Genomic DNA, 21,955 nt, shown 5'->3' on the forward strand with positions numbered 1-21,955 from the left:
CCACTATCTCAAATCAAATCATCCAACAGAAACTCACAACCCCAGAGCCCACTAGCCTTCAGTTCAAATGCCAGTTCTGCCCCTTCCTAGCTGGGCAACTCATGGTAAGCCTCCGTTGACTCATCTGTAAAATGGGGATAACAAGACCTACCTGGAAAGAGAAAGATTTGGCAGTGTGCCCCCACGCCCATAGGAGCTCCCCACCCACCTCCCAGGGACCCTCACTTACATAGGAGGCCAGGAGGGTGGTTGGGGCCAGGACAAGAGCCAGGTAGAGGCAAGGGGCTGTGGCAAGCAGGCTGGAGGCACAGATGAGGGGTTCGGCCCTTGGATTGACTTTCTTGTACCTCCTCGCAGCCTCTGCCCCCAGGATGACACCAACAATACCAGTCACAACGGTCAGTGTTCCAAAGATCAGGCTGACAGGAAAGAGCAGAAAGGGCTTAGTTAGCACTTCATCCTGCCTTACGCCCCAGTCTAGCTGCGTGGCCCAGATGCATGACCCTGCACCAACAGGGAGTGGGGGCTATGGGTCCTTGACCAGATCTCCCCCTTACCCTCTTTCCTAAATGATGCTCCTAGGGCCTCAGGACCCTGATCAAAGATCCAGGTGCTCCCCTGCCCTCCCCTACCTGCTGTCCTGTCTCCCCCTGGGGATGCCTCTGGCCATTTGGATGATCTGCCCAACACTCCAGCACCTTAGATCCCAGTGTGCTTCATGTCCAGCGAGCTTCTCTACCCTCTTACCACCCAAAAAAGGCCCCACTCAGAAATCTTAATTCTGTAGTCTCACTGTATCCCAAACCTTTCTCTGGTCCCAGTGTTAGAGGAATGGCGATAAGTATATGTTCTGTATTAAGCTCCTATGGCACGCCCAGCCCTTATGGACATACACACATTCCCTCCTTGACGCCACCCTCCCACTCACCATCTGAACACCCATCAAGCAGCCCCTTCTGACTACATTGACTTTCCCTCCTACTCCTGGATCTACGTCCACTCCAGTTGCCCCCCCACCCCCATACATCCCAACTATGGAGACCTGCCCCTTCACAGTAATGCCCATAGAGACCCCCAGAGGGTGCTTCCTAAAACACAGATTGACTGTACTCTGCCTACCTCCGGCTAGAAATTCCCCACCTACAAGACGGTCCCAACTCCATGCGGCATATGCTGTCCTTCCTGGTCTGACTCCAGCCCACTTGGACCAAAGGTGCAATTCTGTTTCCCTCTTCCTCCAAACTGGTTGCCATCTGCACCCCGACTCTGCACCTGGTACTTTCATTCCTTCATCTAGAACACCCTTCACCAGAGTGAACTCCTATTCAGCCTTCAAGACCCATCACAAATGCCCCCTCTTTGGGGATGCCTTTCCCCCGTTCCCTTGCTGATTCCTTCACCGTCAGTTCCCATCACAACTTTCACTTTCTGTATCTCTGTTCCAAGATCTTTTCCAGGAATTCCTCGACTGTGAATTCCCAGAGAAGAGCGACAAGGTTCGGTTTACTTCCTTGACTCCATGCTGGAAGCACAAAGACTAGAAGACAAGAAACATCCATTGAGCAAAGGAACTCACTGATTTCCTGCCAGAATTCTAAGGAGAACAATGAAGAAGGCAGGGCTGAGAAAGGTCAAGGCCAAGATTACCCAGCTAATAAACATCAGAGCCAGGAGTTGAGTATCCATCTTCACCCTCCTGCTCCAGTCAAACCACATTTTTCTTTTTTTTTTTTTTGGTACCAGAAAATTAAACCCAGGGATGCTAGAGAGCCACATCTTCAGTCCTTTTAATTTTGTTTTTGGTGCTGGGGATCGAACCCAGGGTCTTGTGCATGCAAGGCAAGCACTCTACCAACTGAACTATATCCCCTGGCCCTCCAGCCCTTTTTTGTATTTTACTTAGAGACAGGGTCTCACTGAGTTGCTTAGGTCCTTGCTAAGTTTGCTGAGGCTGGCTTTGAACTTGCGATTCTCCTGCCTCAGTCTCCTGAGCTGCTGGGATTATAGGCATACCACCACCATGCCTGTCAAGACACTTTTTAAAGGAGCTCAAAGTCATAGCTGAGCAAGACATGGGGTTATACACCTATCATTCTCTGCTACTTGGTGGGCTGAGGCAGGAGGATTGCAAGTTCAAGACCAGTCTCAGCAAATGTGCAAGATCCCGCTTCAAAATAAAAAGATTGGGGGTGTAGCTCAGTGGTAGAGCACCCCTAGGTTCAATCCCCAGTATGCCTCCAACACCCAAAAAAGGCACAGCTGAGACTGTAAGCAGCATGAACTCTTGGAAACCCAAATCTAGCCAGGATCTTTCTAGCCCCTTGGGGTTCTCTGCTGTCCTCTTATGCAAGTCTCTGGCCAGCACCAATGGCCCTAGGGGACTGGCCCCTGCTGACCTGTGTAGCTTCCCTTCTCATCTCCCTCCCTCACATTGCACAAATGACTGAGAATTCTCTAAACTCATTCTATTCTTCCTGGCTTCCCTGCCTTGGCCCACACTGCTCCCTTGGCCTAGAGCTCTGTTGTCCCTACCTCCCTTTCTCCCCCTGGCCACATCTCCTTCCCACATCCAAACAATTCCAGAATTGTGTGGGATGGCCAAGGGCCCTGTTATTACTCCAGATCTGCCACCAGGATGCAAGAATGTGATCTGTGTATGAGGACCACAAAAGTACCTCCCCCCTACACATATTCTGTGAAATGCCCCTCCACAGGCTGAGGATTATCCCCATCCCCTCTGGGTAAGGGAGACAGTATGGCGCCCATAGAGGGCAGGAACTTGCCTGAGGTCACACAGCCTCTCAAGGCAGAGCCAGTGTCCCCCAACCTTCTGCCTGCCGGATAGAAGCATGTGTGTTCCTGGAACAGCTTAAAGATCCTCGCCAAAACTTCCCAGGCTCGGAAGCTTAGCAGAGCTCTGGCTCAGCCAAGTCAAGTGACCCCCAAATCCCGGATGAATGTCACCCACGTCTTGAGTCCTGCTCTGAGCCGGCCTCTGTGGGTTCCCAATACCTCTGAGAAACTTGGGACTGATTATTCAAACAGGCAGTGTGGCCGGGGCCCTCCATTAGCCCTTGAGCAAGAGAAGCAACCAAAGCACATGCCCCAGCCACCAAGCCCTGCCACACACACAAGACCTTCCCAGGATCATAGATTCTCAGAGCCAAGTTCTATGCAGCCCTGGCAAGCAGCTGTCCAAGTTCCACTTATACACCGCCCCCAGGGATTGGAAACTCAGTGCCTCCCCCTGCAGCCCCTGCCATTGGACCACTTCAGCTCTGAATGTTGGAAGTTCTCCCTGTGGCAAGCCAGAATCTTACATCCTGAAGCTTCCTGCACCAAAAAAGGTGCATTAACATCTGAGGTCTGTATAGACCCCAGCATAAGGACCTTTTGCCCACTCGAGTAGTCTGAATGATAGCCTCCTAAAACGTCCTAATTTCCAGAACATTCTATGGAAAAGTACATTTGGCAGAGGCTGGAGCTCCAAGGAAGGGCACAGAGCCATGAGGAATTCTAAGCAATGAGCGGGGCAGGATCCAAGAGAAAACAGGGCCACAAGGAGACAGAAAAGCATCAGCCAGAGAAGAGGAGGTGAAGGTAAGACTGAGGGTGTCAAGGAGGAGGAATCCTTGGAGAATGGGCTCAGAGGTGGTGGGGACAGGAGAGGAGCCCAGCAGAGTAGGAGGGATGGCCAGGCAGGAAGGTGAGAGGGTATCCCCTGAGGACAGAGTATGGATGGCCCTTCCCACTCTACCAATAGCTTTCCCAGGGGTTTGGGTGTCACAAATGAGCCAGAGAATGAACAAAGACACAGGTGAAATCCCTAAGTCAGAGTTGTAATGAGGCCTTCTACTGCCTCAATTTGCAATCCATATAATGGGGTGACCTCAGAGAAAATCCTTGAGGCCCCTCGGGAGGGTGGTTGCCCAAGACTCCCCACAAAAGCCTCATTCCCCTCCCTGCAGGTGCCTTCAGGAGTCCCACAGCAGCCCCTAGAGGAGGAAGACAGAGATTTCAGCCCAGAAAGGACAAGGGAGCTACCTAGGACACACAGGGTAGCAGAGCTGATCCCACAGAGTGAGACCCAAGCCTCCTCCCTGCCAGCTAGTCCCCAAGCCTTCCCCTCTTCACCTTGTGCCCAGAAAGACGGAGTCTGGGGGCTCACACCCTCCTGAGAACCTCCCCAGCAAGATTGTCCTGAGTTGGGCCGAGTGTCCCAGCCCCCAGAGGCCCCTCACCTGTCCTGGCTGCTTCCTGGTTCCTGGAAATCAGGAACCTGCCACCCGTGGATCACACGGGCCTCAAACAGAAACTTGGGGGCCCAGAAGCCCAGGGCTCCAGTCACAAAAGCCATGGATGTCACTCCGAGGGTCGACCACACAAAACTCCAGCTGCAAGAGAAGTAACCTGACTGAAGTTGGGAGAGGGCTGGGGCCCAAAGGGCCTCTCTACTCTACGCCCCCCCCCCCCCAGCCCAGGTATGCAGGCTTCCAGATTCTTCCCAGAAGCACTCTGTGCTCTCGCCTCCCCAACATTCCTGAGCCTCCCTGCTCAGCCCCCTCCACACCCTTGGCTCATGCCGTTTCTTCCCCTCCTCTGCAGATCACAACTCCTGAGAGGCCCCAGCCCAACATCACATTCTCCAGGACAGCTGCCCCCGCCTGCCCCCTTTCTCCTTGGAGTCCCCTCAATGGGTCTCATGGCTCTAGAATGAAGAGAGTTGACGTTACAGTGGATCGTGAGGCCTGCCACTGCAGTGGGCTCTCCTTTGCCTCCCCCAAGGTGCCTGGGAGAGAGGAAGATGTGTCCCCATGCATCTGGGAGAGATGAGCAATGAGCTCCCAGCAGCCCCGAGGAGCGGGCAGGCCTGGAGAAAGAGATCCATTGAATCAACCAGGAAAGTGAGGCTCCGAGTCTCAGGTTCACTCGGAGTAGCAACAGAGGCAAGGCTGGACCTGGTGCCTCCTGTCCACCGTCCAGCCCCATTTTAGTGTGGGGAGGCCATGAGGGCTGAGTCCCGAGTGATGAAGGGGCATCTCAGTAGGTAAGTGGAGCTCAGAGGAGGAGGAGGCTTTACAACCAGGAGGGCCAAAGGGAGGGAGGGAGGCTGGGGCAGACAGACAGGGTTTTTGTGGCTTGCAGCAGGCAACAGGGACACTCACTTTCTTCCCAGGTATCTGACGTCCTCACACCAGCTTCTCCTCAGGGTCCCCACAGCCTTCTCCCCCTGCTTCTCAGCTGCTCCTCGAGGAGGGTCTGGAACCAGCAGGATAAGCAGGATCAAGGCGACAGCCTCCAAGCAGGGCATGATCTGGGGACAGGGGGGTGGGTCCAGGAAGCTCAGAGCTACATACTACCATGACCCAGAAGGCCTGAAGAGGGCCAGCCACAGTGCCTGAACTCTGGGGACCAGATCCTGGGTCCTAGGTCCTGGTTATACACAAAGCTGGACATACCACACTGCTCCTTACCCCTTACCTCCAAGAGGATAGCTTCTCTGGGGAATAGGGTCCCCTTAGGACCTGATTAACGTCCATCTTTTCAGTGCAGATGCTACTTTACTTGGAGTCAGTGGGTCTGAGATGGTTGAAAATGGGAGCTCTGAGACTGGGCACAGTGGCACACATCTGTAATCCCAGCTTCTTAGGAGGCCGGGGCAGGAGGATTGCAAGTCGAAGGTCAGCCTCAGTAATTTAGTGAGACTGTCTCAAAAAAAGTTTTTAAAAGGGCTGGGGATACAGCTCAGTGGTAGAAAACTTGCCTAGCATGTGCAAGGTCCTGGGTTTAAACCCTAGCACTGCAAAAAAAAGAATAAAGGGAGGAAAGAAAGAAGAAAGGGAAGGAGGGAAGAAGGAAGGGAGAAAGGAGGGAGGAAGGAAGGAAATGGGAACCCTCACCACTGAGTATTTGCTTCCTCAAGGACCTTCCTGCCCACACAGGTATCTCTCCACCTGACTCAGACCATGAGGAGATTCTTATTCAAGCCAAGTCAGACCAGCTTCCTTGAAGCCCACCCATCCCGGCTGCCTTCCATGGCGTCACATGCCAACTCAGCAGAGCCCTTCATGCAGAACCAAGCCCCCAGCTCCTTCCACCACTGAGTTCCTGCCCCTTTGGACAGATCCATATCCTTTTCCAAGATGGAGCTTGGCTGCAACCCAACAGGGCCTATCAGGCATGTTCTCAGATACCGTGCCTCCACGACCTGAGCAACCAGTCATTGAGGGCCTACTATGTGCCTGGCCCTGGACTCGCCAAGGAACTTTCCAATCCTTGTCCCAAAATAATCCTCAAGATTCTCCAGGTAGTATTCCCTCCCCCACTTCTTTTCAGATAGGCAAACGGGGGCTTCAAAGAGAGTGGCAACTTGCCTGAGGTCACACAGCAAGTAAACTGAGCAGCTGGGACTTGAACCCAAGGTTATGACTTCCACAGCCCATGTTCCACATGATGCCCCAAGCATCCAAAGCTGCCGACGTCTGACACCCCCCCCCCCATGGCGCCGGGTACTGTGCCAAGTGGCTAAGGCCATGGAAGGCTGGAAAGTCCCTGCCCACCCAGGGGGAAAGTAGAGGGAAGGAAAGGAAACCGGACTCACTCGAAGGGCCCAGCGCCAGTTGCCTGTTAGCTCCGCCACAGCCGACCCCAGCACATAGCCCAGACCACTGCAACGGAGGGGGCAGGGGAGATGGGAAGTGAGGTAGGGGACAGGCTCCAAGGCCAGCCTGAACCAGGGTGACCCCCACTGGCAGGTTCTAAGCCCTTTCCCCGAAAAATGTGAGCCACGTGAGGCCCAGATGTCCGCTGCCCTTGCTCAGGTCACCAGTGACCTCTGGCTCCTGGCCCACCCCCCAGTGCCACTCTCTCCCCATATGAGGACACACACACCCCACCCCCAACCCTCATGCCCAAGGCTCAGCTCTGCTTGAGTCAGGCAAGTTCCGGAAACCTGGGTCACAGCTCAGGGGCCTGACAGCAAATTCCACTCTTCCCCCCCACCCGAGGATGGGGACAGGGTGTGGCCCAAACACACTTCCTCACCTCTCTGTCCAAGGCCAGCCCCTCTCTGAGCAGCCATAGGGCTTTTCCTAATCATGCTAACCCACGGGGTATGTCCTTATCATCTCCAATCCTTCCCACAGCCCCATCAATTGGTGTTACTGCCCCCTTAGAGATGAGAAAACTGAGACTCAGAGAAGTGAAGTGACATGGTGAGGAATGGGCAGCCCTGGGATTTCAATCCCAGTCCCCCTGGTTTGGCCTCTCCTATCTCCAGCCCAGCCCCTGTTCTGACTCCTTCGGGCCTCAGGTTCCTGGGGAAGTGGACCCAGGGGTGATACCAACCTTCCCACAGGGATGAAGATATAGAAAATGGCCAGCACTCGGGTCCTCTGGTCCTTCACGAAGAGGTCACCCAAGACTGTGGGTGCGATGGTGGAGTAGCTGGCTGTGCCTGTGCCCATGACTCCTCGGGACAGGAAGAAGAGCCAGGAATACTGGGCGAGTCAGGCACAGGACCAAGGTGAGTTCCAGAAACCGTCCACGGGGTAAGGGACCTCATGACATAGGTCCAAAGGGGAAGGGTACCAGGGCGACAGAAACCTCACTTTCCACAGCCCTGCCCTGCACCCTCAAGTTCCCAAAATGACACATGTGCCCCCTGCTGGTGCGTACAGCCACCACCTGGCCCACACCCAGGGGAGCCCTTCTCCTGGGTCTCTTTGCTAACCAGGTCATTTCCCCAAGGCAGTAGCTGTTACCCCCACCCCCACCTCCAGCAGAGCTGGGCGGAAGTGAAGCAGAGGGTGACAGAGGAAGGTGCAAACCAGGAAGCCTCCTGTTAGGAAAGTCTACCCAGCTGTGCCCCACCTCCTCTCCCATCCCTGCCACTACAGTCCCTGAGTCAGACGGGGCCAGGGACAGAATGACTTGTCTCACCCTCCCCCCTCCTCTGATGGGGCTGTGTCAGGAAGCAGAGGGGGAAGGAAGGTCCCCAAGGGCCTGGGCAGGGGTACAGGCACCTACCTTAGGAGAGATGAAGGAGCTGGAAAGGCCAGCCCCTGACCAGAGCAGAATCCCGAAGCTTAGCGTGGCTTTGCGACTGTGGCGGTCACCCAGGTAGCCAAACACGGGTGCAGAAAGCAGCAGGCAGCCAATGAAGACTGGAGGAGACATACAAGGGACAGCTTGGATCCCTGCCCCACAACAGCGGGTGGGCAGTCGGCCCACAGGCTGGCACCTTGGCAGGGGGCCCGGGGCATGAAAAGAAAAAGATAAGGTGAATCTTACAATCCCTGTCTAACAGGCAACCCATCATCCAGAGCCTGTGGCACCAGGCCTGAGCCAAATCTCAGTTCTGCCATTTGCTGGCCTTGAGGCCTCTCTGGGCATCACCACAACCTTGTAGAAGCAGACACAGCCCTCCCAGGCTCTGTAAGGGGAAAGGAGAAGGGAATGTGGAACCCCCACCCCCAACGTGGAATGGATGCTAGTTTCCCAGTATTTACAAGAACATGTGACCTCTATCAGTATTGGGACTGATCTGATTTGTCACTTGTACACCTGCTGCTAGCAGGAAGAAAGTGAGGTCAGCCTGGGCCCTGTTTCAATCAGCAGATAAGGACGGCTTTGAATGAGCACACTGACTATAAACCAGTGACGATTCCCAGAGGCTGAGAAAGAAAGAGTGTGCTTTCCTAAGTAGGTACAATATTCCCCAGAAACTGACAATTGTGTCTTTGTGTGTGTATGTGTGTGTGTGTGTGTGTGTGTGAGACCACCCTACCCCCACCGTTCTGAGATTGAACCCAGGCTTTTTTTTTTTTTTTAAATAATTTTAATATTTATTGTTTAGTTTTTTTGGCAGACACAACATCTTTGTTTTTTTTTTATGTGGTGCTGAGGATCGAACCCGGGCCGCACGCATGCGGCTATCGCTTGAGCCACATCCCCAGCCCGAACCCAGGCTTTTTTAAATTGTTTTATTTTGAGACAGAGTGTCACTAAGTCACTGAAGTTGACTTTGAACTTGTGATCCTCCTTCCTCAGTCCCCTGAATTACAGGTGTGTGCCACCTGTATCATTAATGAATGTGTTTGGTCTTCTGGGAGGACAAGGAAACTGCCCTGATTTTGCTTGGCTGTGTACCACATGGCTAAGTGAACACATGCTTCTGTATCTTAAATAAAATCGCCTCCACCTTTGGAAGATGGTGAATCCCTGCCTCCAAGCTGGAAGAGCTGGCAGGTAGACAAAAGGAGGTTTGGATACTCTCCTTCACTCAGTCTCAACATTCAAGAGCCTTAGGCTTTGGAGGGCAGTGCCCAGCACTTAGGTCTCTATTCCCTGAACACAGATGATTGACCTTTCCTTTGCCCAATGAATATTCAGATTCTTCCCAGCTCATGTTCCAGCCCCTCCCACTCTCCCCTGACCCGCTGTAGTACTGGGTTAAGCCGCATGCAATTGTGGAATTTAGGCCAGTTTTGACCTACAAAACTGGCAATTTAATATGGTTCAACCTAATACTCCACAGAGAGTGATCTTTGGTGTCAAAGGCATTTAATATTTTAATACTACTGCCAAACTAGGGTTCTGAAAAGTCTATATCAATTTACACTAACATAGAAGTATAGCCAGCATCCTTGCTGACACTTGATATGACGGATCATTTTATATTTGTACATCTAAAGTAAAACAAATGGTATCTCCCTGATTTTCTAATCTGCATTGTCCTTATTCCTGAGGAGGTCAAGCAATGAATGGTTCCTATGTTTACATCCTCTGCCATTTTCCTGTTGAGCTGTTGTTTGTATTTAACATAATTTGGAAATAATTTTCCCCAGTCGTTTATATTAGGTTTTAAGGATTGAAAATGCAAGCTCTAGGCTGGGATGGTGACCATTACCTGTAGTCCCAGCTACTCAAGAGGCTGAGGTGGGAGAATCACTTGAGCCCACCAGTTCGATACCAGCCTAGGCAAAATAATGTTACCCCAAGACCCCTTCTCAAAAAAAAAAAATTAGCCAGGCATGGTAGCACATGTCTATAATCCCAGCTAATCAGGAGGCTGAGGAAGAAGGATCTCAAGTTTGAGACTAGCCTCTACAAGTAAGTAAGGCCCTCTGAAACTTAGCCAGGCAGGCCCTGTCTCAAAACTAGGAATGTGGTTTAGTGGTTCAGCACCCTGGATTCAATCAACTGTACCAGAATAAACAAATAAATGATAAGTAAATAAAAACAAGTTCTAGAACTAGATCATTTGGGTCCAAATACTGGTCCACCACTGTCTAGCTATTCAAATCTTGGTAAGATCCCTTATCATTCCCTGTTCCCCTTTCATCAACCGCTCTACAGTAGTAGTACTTCCTCTATAAGGTTATTGAAAGGATTAAATAAATAAAGCACATAAAAAAATACCTGAGTGGCTTTATGTAAATGCCCAATAAGTGTTACCTATAATTATTGCTAATTGCATAGTTTCATTTGCTATCACATGGAAGTCTTTAGCTAGGATGGAGACAAATTTATCAGTCTTCCTCTGGTGGGGGAAGGTTGTTCCTTGTCTCGTTTATGCATCTCTTCTTTACCAGAAGTTGATCGAAATATCTCACCAAATCTTTTAGTGCTTTCGTGGGGTTTGGGGCAGGGATCATTTGCAGGATATAAATGTCTTCAATCTGCAGGTACTCTGAATGTCTGCAAGTACTCTTCCCAAGGACAAGACTGGTCCTCATTCCTGGCATCTCCAAATTCAAATCATTCCTGTTCTAAGGTGGGAGGAATTAATGATGGAGTCTAGAATCATATTCCCTGGATTGAATCCCAGCTTTGGCAAGACCCATAGCCTCTCTAAGCCTCAGTTTCATCATCTGCTTAACAGGCATAATAAAAACAATACCGTCCCGTGGTATTGTTGTGAAGGTTAAATGAGTTTGTATTTAAAAGACTTGGTGGAGCTGGGCTATAACTCAGTAGAGAAAGCTTATTTAGCATGCACAAGGCTCTGGGTTTAATACCTAGCACCAAAAGCATACAAAACATTTGTAATAGTGCCTGGCATGTGGTAAGGGCCAAGTTCGTGTTAGTTGGGTTGTTTATTTGTTTGTTTTGTTTTGTTTGTCTGGATTGAACCCAGGGGCACTTTACCACTGAGCTACATCCCCAGTCCTTTTTGTTTTTTGAGACAAGATCTCACTAAGTTGCTTAGGGCCTTGCTAAATTGCTGAGACTGACCTCAAACTTGCAATCCTCCTGCCTCAGCCTCCTGAGTTGCTGGGATTATAGGTGTGTGCCACGGCACCCAGCTCAGGGTTAGTTTTAAATATTTTGAATGAACTATATCCAGTAGCTTCTCTGTCCCACAGGAGGTGGAGGGGACCTGACCACTGCCTTCCCCACCTCCCTCCCCACTCACTGATAGCTCCATCAAGCTCTCTCTTAGCCATCTGTCTGTACTTCTCTGCAGTTGGAGACAGACAGCAAGGCAGGTTTTAGGGACATTGCTGGTGACCTAGAGAGGTAAAGAGACTTACCTGAGACCACCAAAAACCCAGCCTGAACATCAGAACTCCAAGCCCACTGCCCTTTCCACACACCTATTTGGGCTGCTTCTGCAAAGAGGGTCTTTTCCTTCAACCATTCACACACATACACACACCTCCCTCCACGGCACTTCCCCTATCGGAGACCTTGTAGTAATAATCCTGATCCCCACAGTAAGAATCAGAGAAGGGGGCTGGGATTGTGGCTCAGCAGTAGAGCGCTCACCTCTCACTTGCGAGGCCCTGGGTTCGATCCTCAGCACCACATAAAAATAAATAAATAAAATAAAGGTTAAAAAAAAAAAGAATCAGAGAAGGGAAATGTTGATTCAACAGCCATTATCTGTTGAATCAAAAAGGTTGTGGGTTGGGGCTGGAGATATAGCTTAGTTGGTAGAGTGCTTGCCTCACATGCCAAGGCCCTGGGTTCAATTCCCAGCACCACCAGAAAAAAAAAAAAGTTTGTGAGTGTCAAGCCAAGAAGGTCTCACTTTGCTAAGATATAACTAGAAGGTCAGCATCTGCTGCCCACCTCTCATCCCCGAGAGTTAGGGACAATTGGTAGAGATCCCTAATCTTCAGTGTGGCCTCGCATAACTCTGAAAGAAGCTTATAGAACAATGTATTCTCACACATTTTCAGTTGGCATGTCAAACATTTCTAAAAATATTGTTTTAATTGTCGATATACCTTTATTTTATTTATTTACTTATATGAAGTGCTGAGAATCGAACCCAGTACCTCACACATGCTAGGCAAGCGCTCTACCACTAAGCTACAACACCAGCCCCCATTTCAAAATTTTTATCATAAGTTTTATCATTTGTTGCAGAGGATGTGATTTCCAAAATTCCTGTGTACAGTTGACCCTCTGTATCCACAAGTCCCATATTATTAGATTCAAAAAAAAAAAAAAAACAGGGGTCAAAAATGTTTGAAAAAATTAATTGCGTCTGCACTAAACACATACAGACTTTTTCTCCTCAGTATTCCCTAAATAATGAAATATAACAATTATTTACTTAGCATTTACATTGTGTTCGGTATTATAAAAGTAATCTAGAGATGATTTAAAGCATACGGGAGGATGCACATAGGTTCTCTGCAAATACTACACCATTTTATATAAGGGACTTGAGCATCTATGAATTTGGATATCCACAGGGGGTCCTGGAACCAATCCCTTGCAGATACCAAAGAACAACTGTGTTTTTTTTAAACTTTATTTTCATTCAAACCCTCACAGCTGTGGATAGAGTTCATTCAGTTGACAGCATTTGTTCCCCATAAAGCCCAAGTGGTAAAGCCAGCCCTCCCTGCCAAAGCAATCCCACAAATCTCACTGATTATGAGAAAAAATGCTGGCTTCGTTCTTTCAATCGAAATAAATGTGTTGACACCCATCCCTGAAACCACTTTCTCACTTCGGAATTCTAATTTGTAGATAAATAGCGGACAGTCACGCACAGCGGGCTGGCTAGGTAAGAGGCTTGGCTCGCTGCCATGGGCGTGTGGCCTGGTGGAAAGATCCCCAATGTGTTTCTATTGATGCTCACTCTGTTAGTGCTCTGGGCCTCTCTGCAGAAGCCACAGTGGTTCCTCTGCTTGGCGCCTTGGATTTTTGATGCCCAGAACGGTGCATCTAGGCTGGGGGCATCTCTTTCTGCTTCAGATGGAAGACAGGGGATCTTAAAGGGGGAGATGAGAAAGGAGACCCGGAGGTAGGGCACAGGCTTGCTCTCAGGCAGATCCATGTTAGGAAAGAGACATCCAGGCTTGGGAAACTAGAAGCAGATCTCTCAAAACTCTGGATGTTCATGTAGCTCCTGGGAAGTACTTCTGTATCCCTAGGGCTACCTGTACCTGGTTTGAGAGCCATGTTCTAAAGCACTGAGATAGAGTGGACTGTTAGGAGAGGGAGGAGACTACAGAGTGAAGCCACAATGTGTGCTAGTTGCTGGGTGGGGTGTAAACATCTAGGTGTCATGTGTTGTAATCAGCTGTGCATGCATGCATATATGGGAGTGGGTGTCACCATCCAGGTACTCACAGGGCAAAGGTTAGTTCAAGCCTCATGACCCCAGATGCTCCCCACCTTGGAATGGGACCTGTGGGTGCTCTCTCCTGCTAGACTTCTGGCTCTCTGTGGCCCAATGCCCTTCTGAGCCCTTATGGGAGTATGCATTGTTATCTGTCTATCCTGTCTGTTTCTTGGTAGTCAGATTTTTCAGCTCTGGCCAGGTGCCATGTGCACACCTGTAATCCCAGCAGCTCAGGAGGTTGGGACAAGAGGATCATGAGTTCAAAGCCAGCCTCAGCAATGGTGAAGTGCTAAGCAACTCAGTGAGACCCTGTCTCTAAATAAAATACAAAATAGGGCTGCAGATGTGGCTCATGGCCAAATGCCCCTGAGTTCAATCCCTGATAACCCCCACCCCACCCCCCCAAAAAAAAAGAAAGAAAGAAAGAAAAGATTTTTCAGCTCTGCAAGATAAAGCACACATCAGAATTTCTCAGACCTCCGTGAGTCTCTGAGATGAGCTAACAAGCATGGAGAGAATGAGTGACAACTCCACAGTAGGGAGTGATGCTCAGCGGGCTTCCCCAGTTCTACCTCCCTCTGCTCATCCTTCAGCACTAACACTCCAACCTACAGGGGCTGTGCGAGCCCCAGGCCTTAATCCCTATCCTCTCCTCTCTACCACAACAGTCCCTCAAACTCAGGTCCTACCCCTTCTCTGTGCAGGGGACTCTGTAGGGCCAAAGCTGAGCATGGGACCCACCCCCCACCAGAAGACCCCACCTCAGTGCAAGCCTAGGTTCCCAGTTCCAGGACCGGCCACTGGGTCCTTACCTGTCTGAAGCAAACCAGCATTGCTGTCGCTGATCTGAAAGAACTTCTGCACATCCAACAGCACTCCTGTGGACAGGGGGATGGTGTTCAGGAAATAGAAGTAGCCCACCAGATCTGTAAAGCTCAGCTTCCTCTGCATTTGGGACAGGGCCACTTCTGACCAGCACAGTACAGGGCATGGCCACTGTTCTGTTCCCCTCTTTCCCACATATTCAGCAGACACCCAGAGAAACCCATGCACATCAAACACACACAGAAACAAGCACCACAGACTTATGTGCGTACACATTTGGACACAAGCTAGTCCTTGCAGACATGTAGATGCATATATATACCTAACACAAGCATTCTCAGAGAAACACACCTGCAGAGACACAATACACACACAGGAACCTAAACTCACAAATAAACCCAGACACACAAAGTCATACACCACTGATATGTACACATAGATACCCACAGGCAGGCATGTGTATGCGCACCCTTAGTCTGCCATTCACACTGTAGTCAGAGCAACTGGCTATTGCCTGTGGCTGCACAGTGCACGGCCCTTCATTTAGACTACTGTGCAAATGGATGTCCCTAGAATCCCCACAAACACCAAAATGCTTAGCCATACATATACACACATACATATGCCCATACAAAGACTCATGTGCCCTGGCCTATACATCTCTACACACAAGCATGTTCTTCCAGAGGTTTAAGCACACAGATAAGAGCATGCACACATAGAGCTTCAGAGACTTGGGTCTGCCCTCAGTCCCACCTTCCTGAGGATAGCAGTCTCCTATGCTATGCTAGCTGGATCCCTAAAGCCACTCCAAGAACTTGCTAAGATATAGGCTGGGACAGTGGGTGCTCAGCCCAATGTAGAGAGAAGAAGCAGCCCTTCCAACACTGCAATCTCTTCCCTGAAATTCCCTTATCCCCTGAGTGGTACCTCAGAAAGGGCCAGAGTCTATGGTACCTGTTCATGTGAGCCATATGACTGTGGCCTTATCATTATCATGAAGAAAAATATCCTAGTCCATTTTGTGTTGCTATCACAAAATAGCCAAGGCTCAGTAGTTTATAAAGAAAAGTGGTTTACTTAGCTCACAGTTCTCAAGGTTCAAGAGCATGACACCAGCATCTGCTCCACTCTGGTAAGGGCAAGGGGCATGTGTGGAAGAGAAATTTAGGGAAGGTGCCAGCCTTGTTTATGACAACACATTCTCTCAGGAACAAATCCAGTTTTACTAGTTCTGACCCACGGCCGTTGAGACAGCATTAACCCATTCATGAGCCTCCATGACCCAATTACCTTCCACAAGGCCCAAACCCTTAAAGGTTCCACCACCTCCAAACCACCACAGTGGGGACCATGCTTTTAGCACATGAAATGCTGGGGGACAAACTATATCCAAATCATAGCAAAGAACATCCTCAATTTATTGACTCATGAAATGGCTGAGAACCAGGCCCTGATCTGCACAGGTACAGTTGTTCCCCTAAGAAATGAGACCATCATTGTCCCCATTATACAGATGAGGAAACCAGGCTCCAGCCACCCAAGGTTGCAGGACTGGAACTGGGAGCTGGGACATAACTCTTAGCCAGAGGCAGCCTGCCTCCTCCACCCACCTAGCAGCCAAGAAAGGGAGCAGCAGCCCCCAAATGGGACCCTGCAGAAACACCCACACCAAGAAAGCCCCGCATCCACACCTCCCAGACCTGCCAGCAGGGAATAAAGATCAAAGGATGACAGATGCCAAGTAAGAGCGTGTTGTTTAGTCATCTAACTTGGGCCCAATTGCCACAGCATCCAGGCATACAAACCGTTATGTCTTGTTTCCTCTTTGAATGACACAAAGAAGACGTAGTCATCGAAGAGAGAAAAAAAAAAATAGATAACACAAGTAAGCAAAATAACCGACTCAATCCAAATCCACTCTAATTGCTCTCTTTAGGAAAGAGGTCCCTTGTTTTGTCTCATCCTGGGCATTTCCTGACCTTGTGGTGCTCTGTGGGTGGCCCAAGGACAAGAGCAAACCCAACTTCACTTTGACCTGTTCCCTCCACCCTGGCCTCCCAAAGACCTGTTTCCCACACGAGAATGTTAGCTGCTGCATGAACCTTATGTCCCCAACAGTCCTCGGGAGCTCGGCATGGTTTCACTTCTCTTAGTCTTTATCCCCACAATAACCACAGCCTCAAAGGATGTCCTGAAGGGGAAGAAATCCCAACAGGCAGGATTCTGATGACCCAGCCAGGGGCCCCCTGAGCAAGTGGAAGGGGAGCAGGCAGCCCAGACTCCAAGGCTCATAATCTGCATACTGCATGTCCCCAGCACCTCTGTGCCTCTCGTCCTTTGTACCTCTTCAGGTCCCCAGCCCACGCTCAAACTCGGGCCTCCTCACCTTTGGCCTGATCCCCTGCTGTAGCCTGTGAACTGACGCCCCCTCCCCAGCTCGGTTCACCTCCATCAAGGCCTCAGATACAATTGTATCCTCCCATTTAAAAAACTATCCGATGCCTCCCCATTTCCTGAAGTGGAAAGTCCAAGCTCCCAGGATGGCACCCAAGAAGCCCATGATCTTACCCCAAACACCCTTTTTGGAACTATTTCCTGCTCCCTTTGCTTCCTGCCATCCCTGATCAGCCATGCGCTCTCACACTCTCTCGTGCTCATGTCGACCCCTCTCAGAATGTCTTCCCTGACTTCATTGCCTTTCCCATCTTCTCAGCTTTCGAGGCCCAAAACAGACACCTCCTCGTGTGCAAGTCCTGTGGGACCCCTCCATCATTTGTCCTCAGGGCCGCCCAGCTTGCTCTCACCCCATTCTGTTCTTTATTAGAGTGACTCATACATGTGTTCTATGTCCCTCTGAGCAACTCAAAGACAGAGACCAGGTCTGGTGATGTCTGCAGCCCAAGTCCCATTTATTCTAGGAGAATGTGCTGAGCCTGTAACTGAAGCTTCAATGCCCTGGCCCCAGGGATGTTCAGAAGCTGCAGGGCCCTCTCCTGAGCTCCCCAGCCTGGTCTGTTCCTGCTGGTGAGCTTCCTCCTATGACTAATATGGTCATTCATGCATTCAGAAATTACAAGTCTGAGTTCCTCACAAGTGTCCAGGGCCCACCAAAGGCTCCTGCCCATAGTTAGTATTTGATCTTGAATCAATGGGTCATGAAAAAAGAAAAGGTTTCTGGGTGTAGTAGGGTACCCCTATAATCCCAGCAACTGGGGAGGCTGAGGCGTGAAGGTTGAGGGCAACCTCAGTGACTTGCTGAGAACTTCAGCAACGTAGAACCTATCTCAAAATAAAAAGAGGTAGGGATGTAGCTCAGTGGCAAAGAGCCCCTTGGTTCAATCCTCAGTATGAGAGAGAGAGAGAGAGAGAGAGAAGAGAAAGGTTGGTTCTTGAATGAATGAATAAGTGAATGTGTGACAAGAAAAGTAAGCTGAACCCCAGTCATTCTTCAATGAATGAATGAATGAATGAATGAGTGAATGAATGACAGAAGACAGAAGCAGGTTGTGCTTGGAACCTACAAGAAAGGAAGACAGAATATGCGATGTCTGCCAGCTGCCAGGGGTCCCAGAAGCAGACAAGTAAGAGTTATTCTCGCGGGTGTGGTGTCACACACCTATCACCCCTGCAACTCGGGAGGCTGAGGCAGGAAGACCACATATTCAAGGCCAGCCTCTGCAACTTAGACTCTAAGCAATTTAGTGAGACATTATCTCAAGATAAAAATAAAAAGGGCTAGGGGTAAAGCTCACTGATAAAGCATCCCTGGGCTCAATTGCCAATACCAAAAAATAAAAACTTATTCTCACCTGGGAGCTGAACCGAGGCACCCTGTCCTCTAGAACCCCACCCTGCAGCTCCTCCCAGAACCTTGAGCACATCATCTGCAAGGCACTGTCCTTCTTGCTGCTCTCAGCCACCCAGCCCTCCTCCTGTCCCTGCCCTCACACCCAGTGTGGCTCCTCTTAGTCTGGGACTGTGTTGGGAAGTACTCTTCATTCAGCCGTGCCTGGAAAACGCCTCCAGGGGTGTGCACAAGAGATGTGCTCCAAGAAAAGATGCTAGATGGAAGACCACCAAAGACATGCACCCACAGCCTGCTGGGGTGGACCATCGGGTGCAGCCCCAGGACGCCTGTCCCTTCCTCACCTGCGATGACGAACCAGTTCATGTAGTTCAGGAGGTTAATGTAGCAGAGAACTGCAGCAGCCACGTATGCTCTCCAGCGAGGCAGGCTCCATGGGGCAGGCATGCTGGCGGGGGGACACTGACCTGAGACCAACGTTCCATAATGACCACCTGGTCTCAGGGCCTGGCTCTGTGGCTCTCCTGGCCCAGGATCAGGGCACTCAGCAGACATCACCCAGTCGTTGCCAACCTGCAGATCCTGTCCCAGGACGGGTGCTGGGTTAAATGTATCAGCTCAGCACCAAGTCACTTCCTGTGGGCCCCCAGCCTCCCGACCTCAAAGCAGCTGCCCTAACTGTTAGACATCTGATCACAAGTTCCTGCTGAGCCCACCACAACCTCACTGATAAAATTTCACCATCCTCAGCCTCCAAAGCCTGCTGGCAGGGTGAGGAGGGCTCCTGGCACCCCCACCCATGTGCCTGGATAACTCTGTGGTCCCCTGAATCTACCTTGTGGCTTCAATGAGGAAGGGAAACTCTTGGGACAGGAAATGTCTCCCCTGGACCCTGCTGATGCAAGCCACCCAGCACCCAGTGAGCAGATCAGGGAGGTTGGGTGTTGGCCAGAGGAGCAGCATTGGACTAGACAGTGAGGGGAGGTTGGTGCCTATTCAGTGTCCAGTGTGACAAAAAAAAAGATCTGGGGGTGGGGGGCAGCCTATAGGAAGTCACCTGTGGGCAACACACACCAATAGAGCTTAGTCTAGGGGTCATTTTTGGAGAGGGACAGGATAATGGCATGGGCTTAAAGGTGTCTCTGTAGATTGCTCACTAGTAGCAAGTGGGACAAAGAGCAACTACACAGGGCTGGGGATATAGCTCAGTTGGTAGAGTGCGTGCCTCACATGCACAAGGCCCTGGGTTCAATCCCCAGCACCACAAGAAAAAAAAAAAGAGAGAGAGAGAGAGAGAGAGAGAGAGTAACTACACAATAGAGGGGGCAGACATCTTGACCAGGGATTAAAGCATCACAGATGGGGGCAGATGGCAGTGGGCCTCTGGTCTAAAGCCCTGCACCCATCACTGTGCAGTGTTATAGCCAGAAATATATAATCTGAATTTAATTGCAAGGAGACATCAGATAAACCCAAATTGAGGAATGCTCTTTTTTTTAAGGGACTAGCACTATGATTCAAAAATATCAAAGTGGCTCAGTGGTAGAGTGTGTGATTGGCATGCATGAGGCCTTGAGTTCGATTCCCAGAACTAAAAAGAAAAGCAATCAAAGTCATAAAAGACTACAGATTAAAGAGATAAAACAGATATGACAAGTGTAACACAGAATTCTAAGCTGCATCCTGTACTGAGGAGAAATACACATTACTTGATCAATTGATCAAATTGGAATGTAGGGCTAGGGTTATGGCTCAGTGGTAGAGTGCTCGCCTAGGATCCTGAGGCACTGGGTTCGATCCTCAGCACCACATAAAAATTAAATAAAGATATTGTGTCCACCTAAAACGAAAAAATAAATATTTTTTTAAAAATTGGAATGTAGCCAGGTGCAGAACACTCAGGACACTGAGGCAGAAGGATCACAAGTTTGAGGTCAACCTATAGAGGCCCTAAGCAACTTAGAGAGACCTTGTCTTAAAATAAAAAAATAAAATAAATAGGGCTGAGGATGTGGCTCAGTGGTAAAGCACTGAACACCCTGGGTTCAATCCCTGGTACCAAAAAATAAAGGATGTGAAAGGATGTAGTCACAGAAGAAGATAGCATGGTAGTCCTTGAAAGTTCAAAAAAAAATGAGTAAAATAAAATAGGAATGTAGACAGTAGATTAGGAAGAAATTTTATATCAATGTCAAATTTACTGAAGGTGATCACTGTGCAGTTATTAAGTAAATATACTTAGTCCGAAGCATCTAGAGATAAAGGGCTATAATATATGCAACTTACTCTCTCATGTAGTTCTAAAAAAAATTGATATTTACATATGGTAAGAAAGCAAATGGCCAGGCACAGAGGTGCACACCTGTAATCCTAGTGTCTCAGGAGGCTGAGGCAGGAAGATCATAAGTTCAAAGCCAACCTCTGCAATTCAGTGAAGCCCTAAGCAACTCAGTGAGATCCTGTCTCAAAATAAAACATAAAAAAGGCTGGGGATGTGGCTCACTGGATAAGCGCCTCTGGGTTCAATCCCTAGTACCAAAATAAATAAATAAATGAAAATAAAAATGGACAAAGGACTTGAGTAGACATTTCTCCAAAGATATACAAATAACCAACGAGCACATGAGAAGATGCTCAGGGTCACTAGTCATGAGGGAGATGAAAGTCAAAACCACTTTATACCCAGTAAGATAGCTATAATAGAGAAGGAGAAAGGAAACAAGTGTTGCTGAGAATGTGGAGAAATCGGAAGCCTCAGATGTTGCTGGTGGGGATGTGAAAGGATGTAGTCACAGGAGGAGATAGCATGGTAGTCCTCGAAAGTTCAACACCAAACTACCATCTGATTAAGCAATCTCATCTCTGGATGTGTACCCAGTAGAACAGAAAGCAAAACTCAAATACCTCTCTATACCCTGGTTCATAGGAGCACTATGCACAATAGTCATAAGGTAGAAATAAAGCCAGAACAGAAAGCAAAACTCAAATACCTCTCTATACCCTGGTTCATAGGAGCACTATGCACAATAGTCATAAGGTAGAAATAAAGCCAGGCATGGTGGTGCCCACCTATCATGCCAGCAACTCAGGAGGCTGAGGCAGGAGGATCACAAGACTGAGGCCTGACTGGGCAACTTAGCAAAACCCTGTCTCAAAATGAAAAATAAAGGGGGCTAGGGATGTAGGTCATGGAAGAACATCCCTGGGTTCAATCCCCAGTACCACAAAAAAAAAAAAAAAGAAGTACCAATTCATGCTATATTGTAGATGAACCTCAAAAACAAACTAAGTGAAAGAAGCCAAATGCAAACGGTCACATATTTTATGATTACATTTATTTGAAATATCCAAAGTAGGTAAGCCCACAGAAACAGAAAGCAAATTATGGTTGCCAAGGGCTGAGAGGAGGGAAGGATACTTAATGGATATAAGGTCTCCTTTGAGGACAATGAAATTATTTTGGAACTAGATAGAGGTGGCAGAGGCATGTCACTGAGAATTCCTAAATGCCACAGAAGTGTATGTTTTAAAAATATTTACAGTTGGGGCTGGGGCTGTAGCTCAGTGGTAAATAGCTTGCCTCGCATGCGTGAGGCACTGGGTTCAATCCTCAGCACCACATAAAAATTAATTTAAAAAAAATACAGATATTGTGTCCACCTACAACTAAAAAAAAATTAAATATTTACAATTTTTTCAGGGCTGGGGATATAGCTCAGTTGGTAGAGTGCTTG

The 21,955-nt window shown here is 49.2% G+C and overlaps 1 protein-coding gene and 1 non-coding gene across 4 annotated transcripts in view; one reads left to right on the forward strand and one right to left on the reverse strand.

Moving 5' to 3' along the window:
- Spns3 (SPNS lysolipid transporter 3, sphingosine-1-phosphate (putative)) overlaps nucleotides 1-18,944 on the reverse strand; it is a 48,602-nt gene extending 29,658 nt beyond the window's left edge. The window contains exons 1-8 of one of the 3 annotated variants that reach the window (XM_046425089.2): nucleotides 18,566-18,944; nucleotides 14,401-14,466; nucleotides 8,029-8,165; nucleotides 7,348-7,499; nucleotides 6,602-6,668; nucleotides 5,166-5,314; nucleotides 4,242-4,394; nucleotides 230-419 (exon numbers count right to left, since the gene is read on the reverse strand). In XM_046425089.2, coding sequence (XP_046281045.1) covers nucleotides 230-419; nucleotides 4,242-4,394; nucleotides 5,166-5,314; nucleotides 6,602-6,668; nucleotides 7,348-7,499; nucleotides 8,029-8,165; nucleotides 14,401-14,466; nucleotides 18,566-18,776 — 1,125 coding nt within the window. In that variant the 5' untranslated portion in view covers nucleotides 18,777-18,944. The remainder of the gene's footprint in view (nucleotides 1-229; nucleotides 420-4,241; nucleotides 4,395-5,165; nucleotides 5,315-6,601; nucleotides 6,669-7,347; nucleotides 7,500-8,028; nucleotides 8,166-14,400; nucleotides 14,467-18,565) is intronic. The other 2 variants (XM_046425087.2, XM_046425090.2) reach the window with 2 other exon arrangements.
- Nucleotides 18,945-19,414: 470 nt separating this feature from the next.
- Trnav-cac (transfer RNA valine (anticodon CAC)) lies at nucleotides 19,415-19,488 on the forward strand. The gene has a single exon. It is a non-coding gene; the product is annotated as a tRNA-Val (tRNA).
- The last annotated feature ends 2,467 nt before the right edge of the window (nucleotides 19,489-21,955 follow it).

Source organism: Marmota monax, unplaced genomic scaffold, assembly GCF_021218885.2.
Source record: "Marmota monax isolate L192 unplaced genomic scaffold, Marmota_monax_Labrador192_F-V1.1 WCK01_AAM20220418_F8-fsc00218, whole genome shotgun sequence".
NCBI lineage: Eukaryota > Metazoa > Chordata > Mammalia > Rodentia > Sciuridae > Marmota > Marmota monax.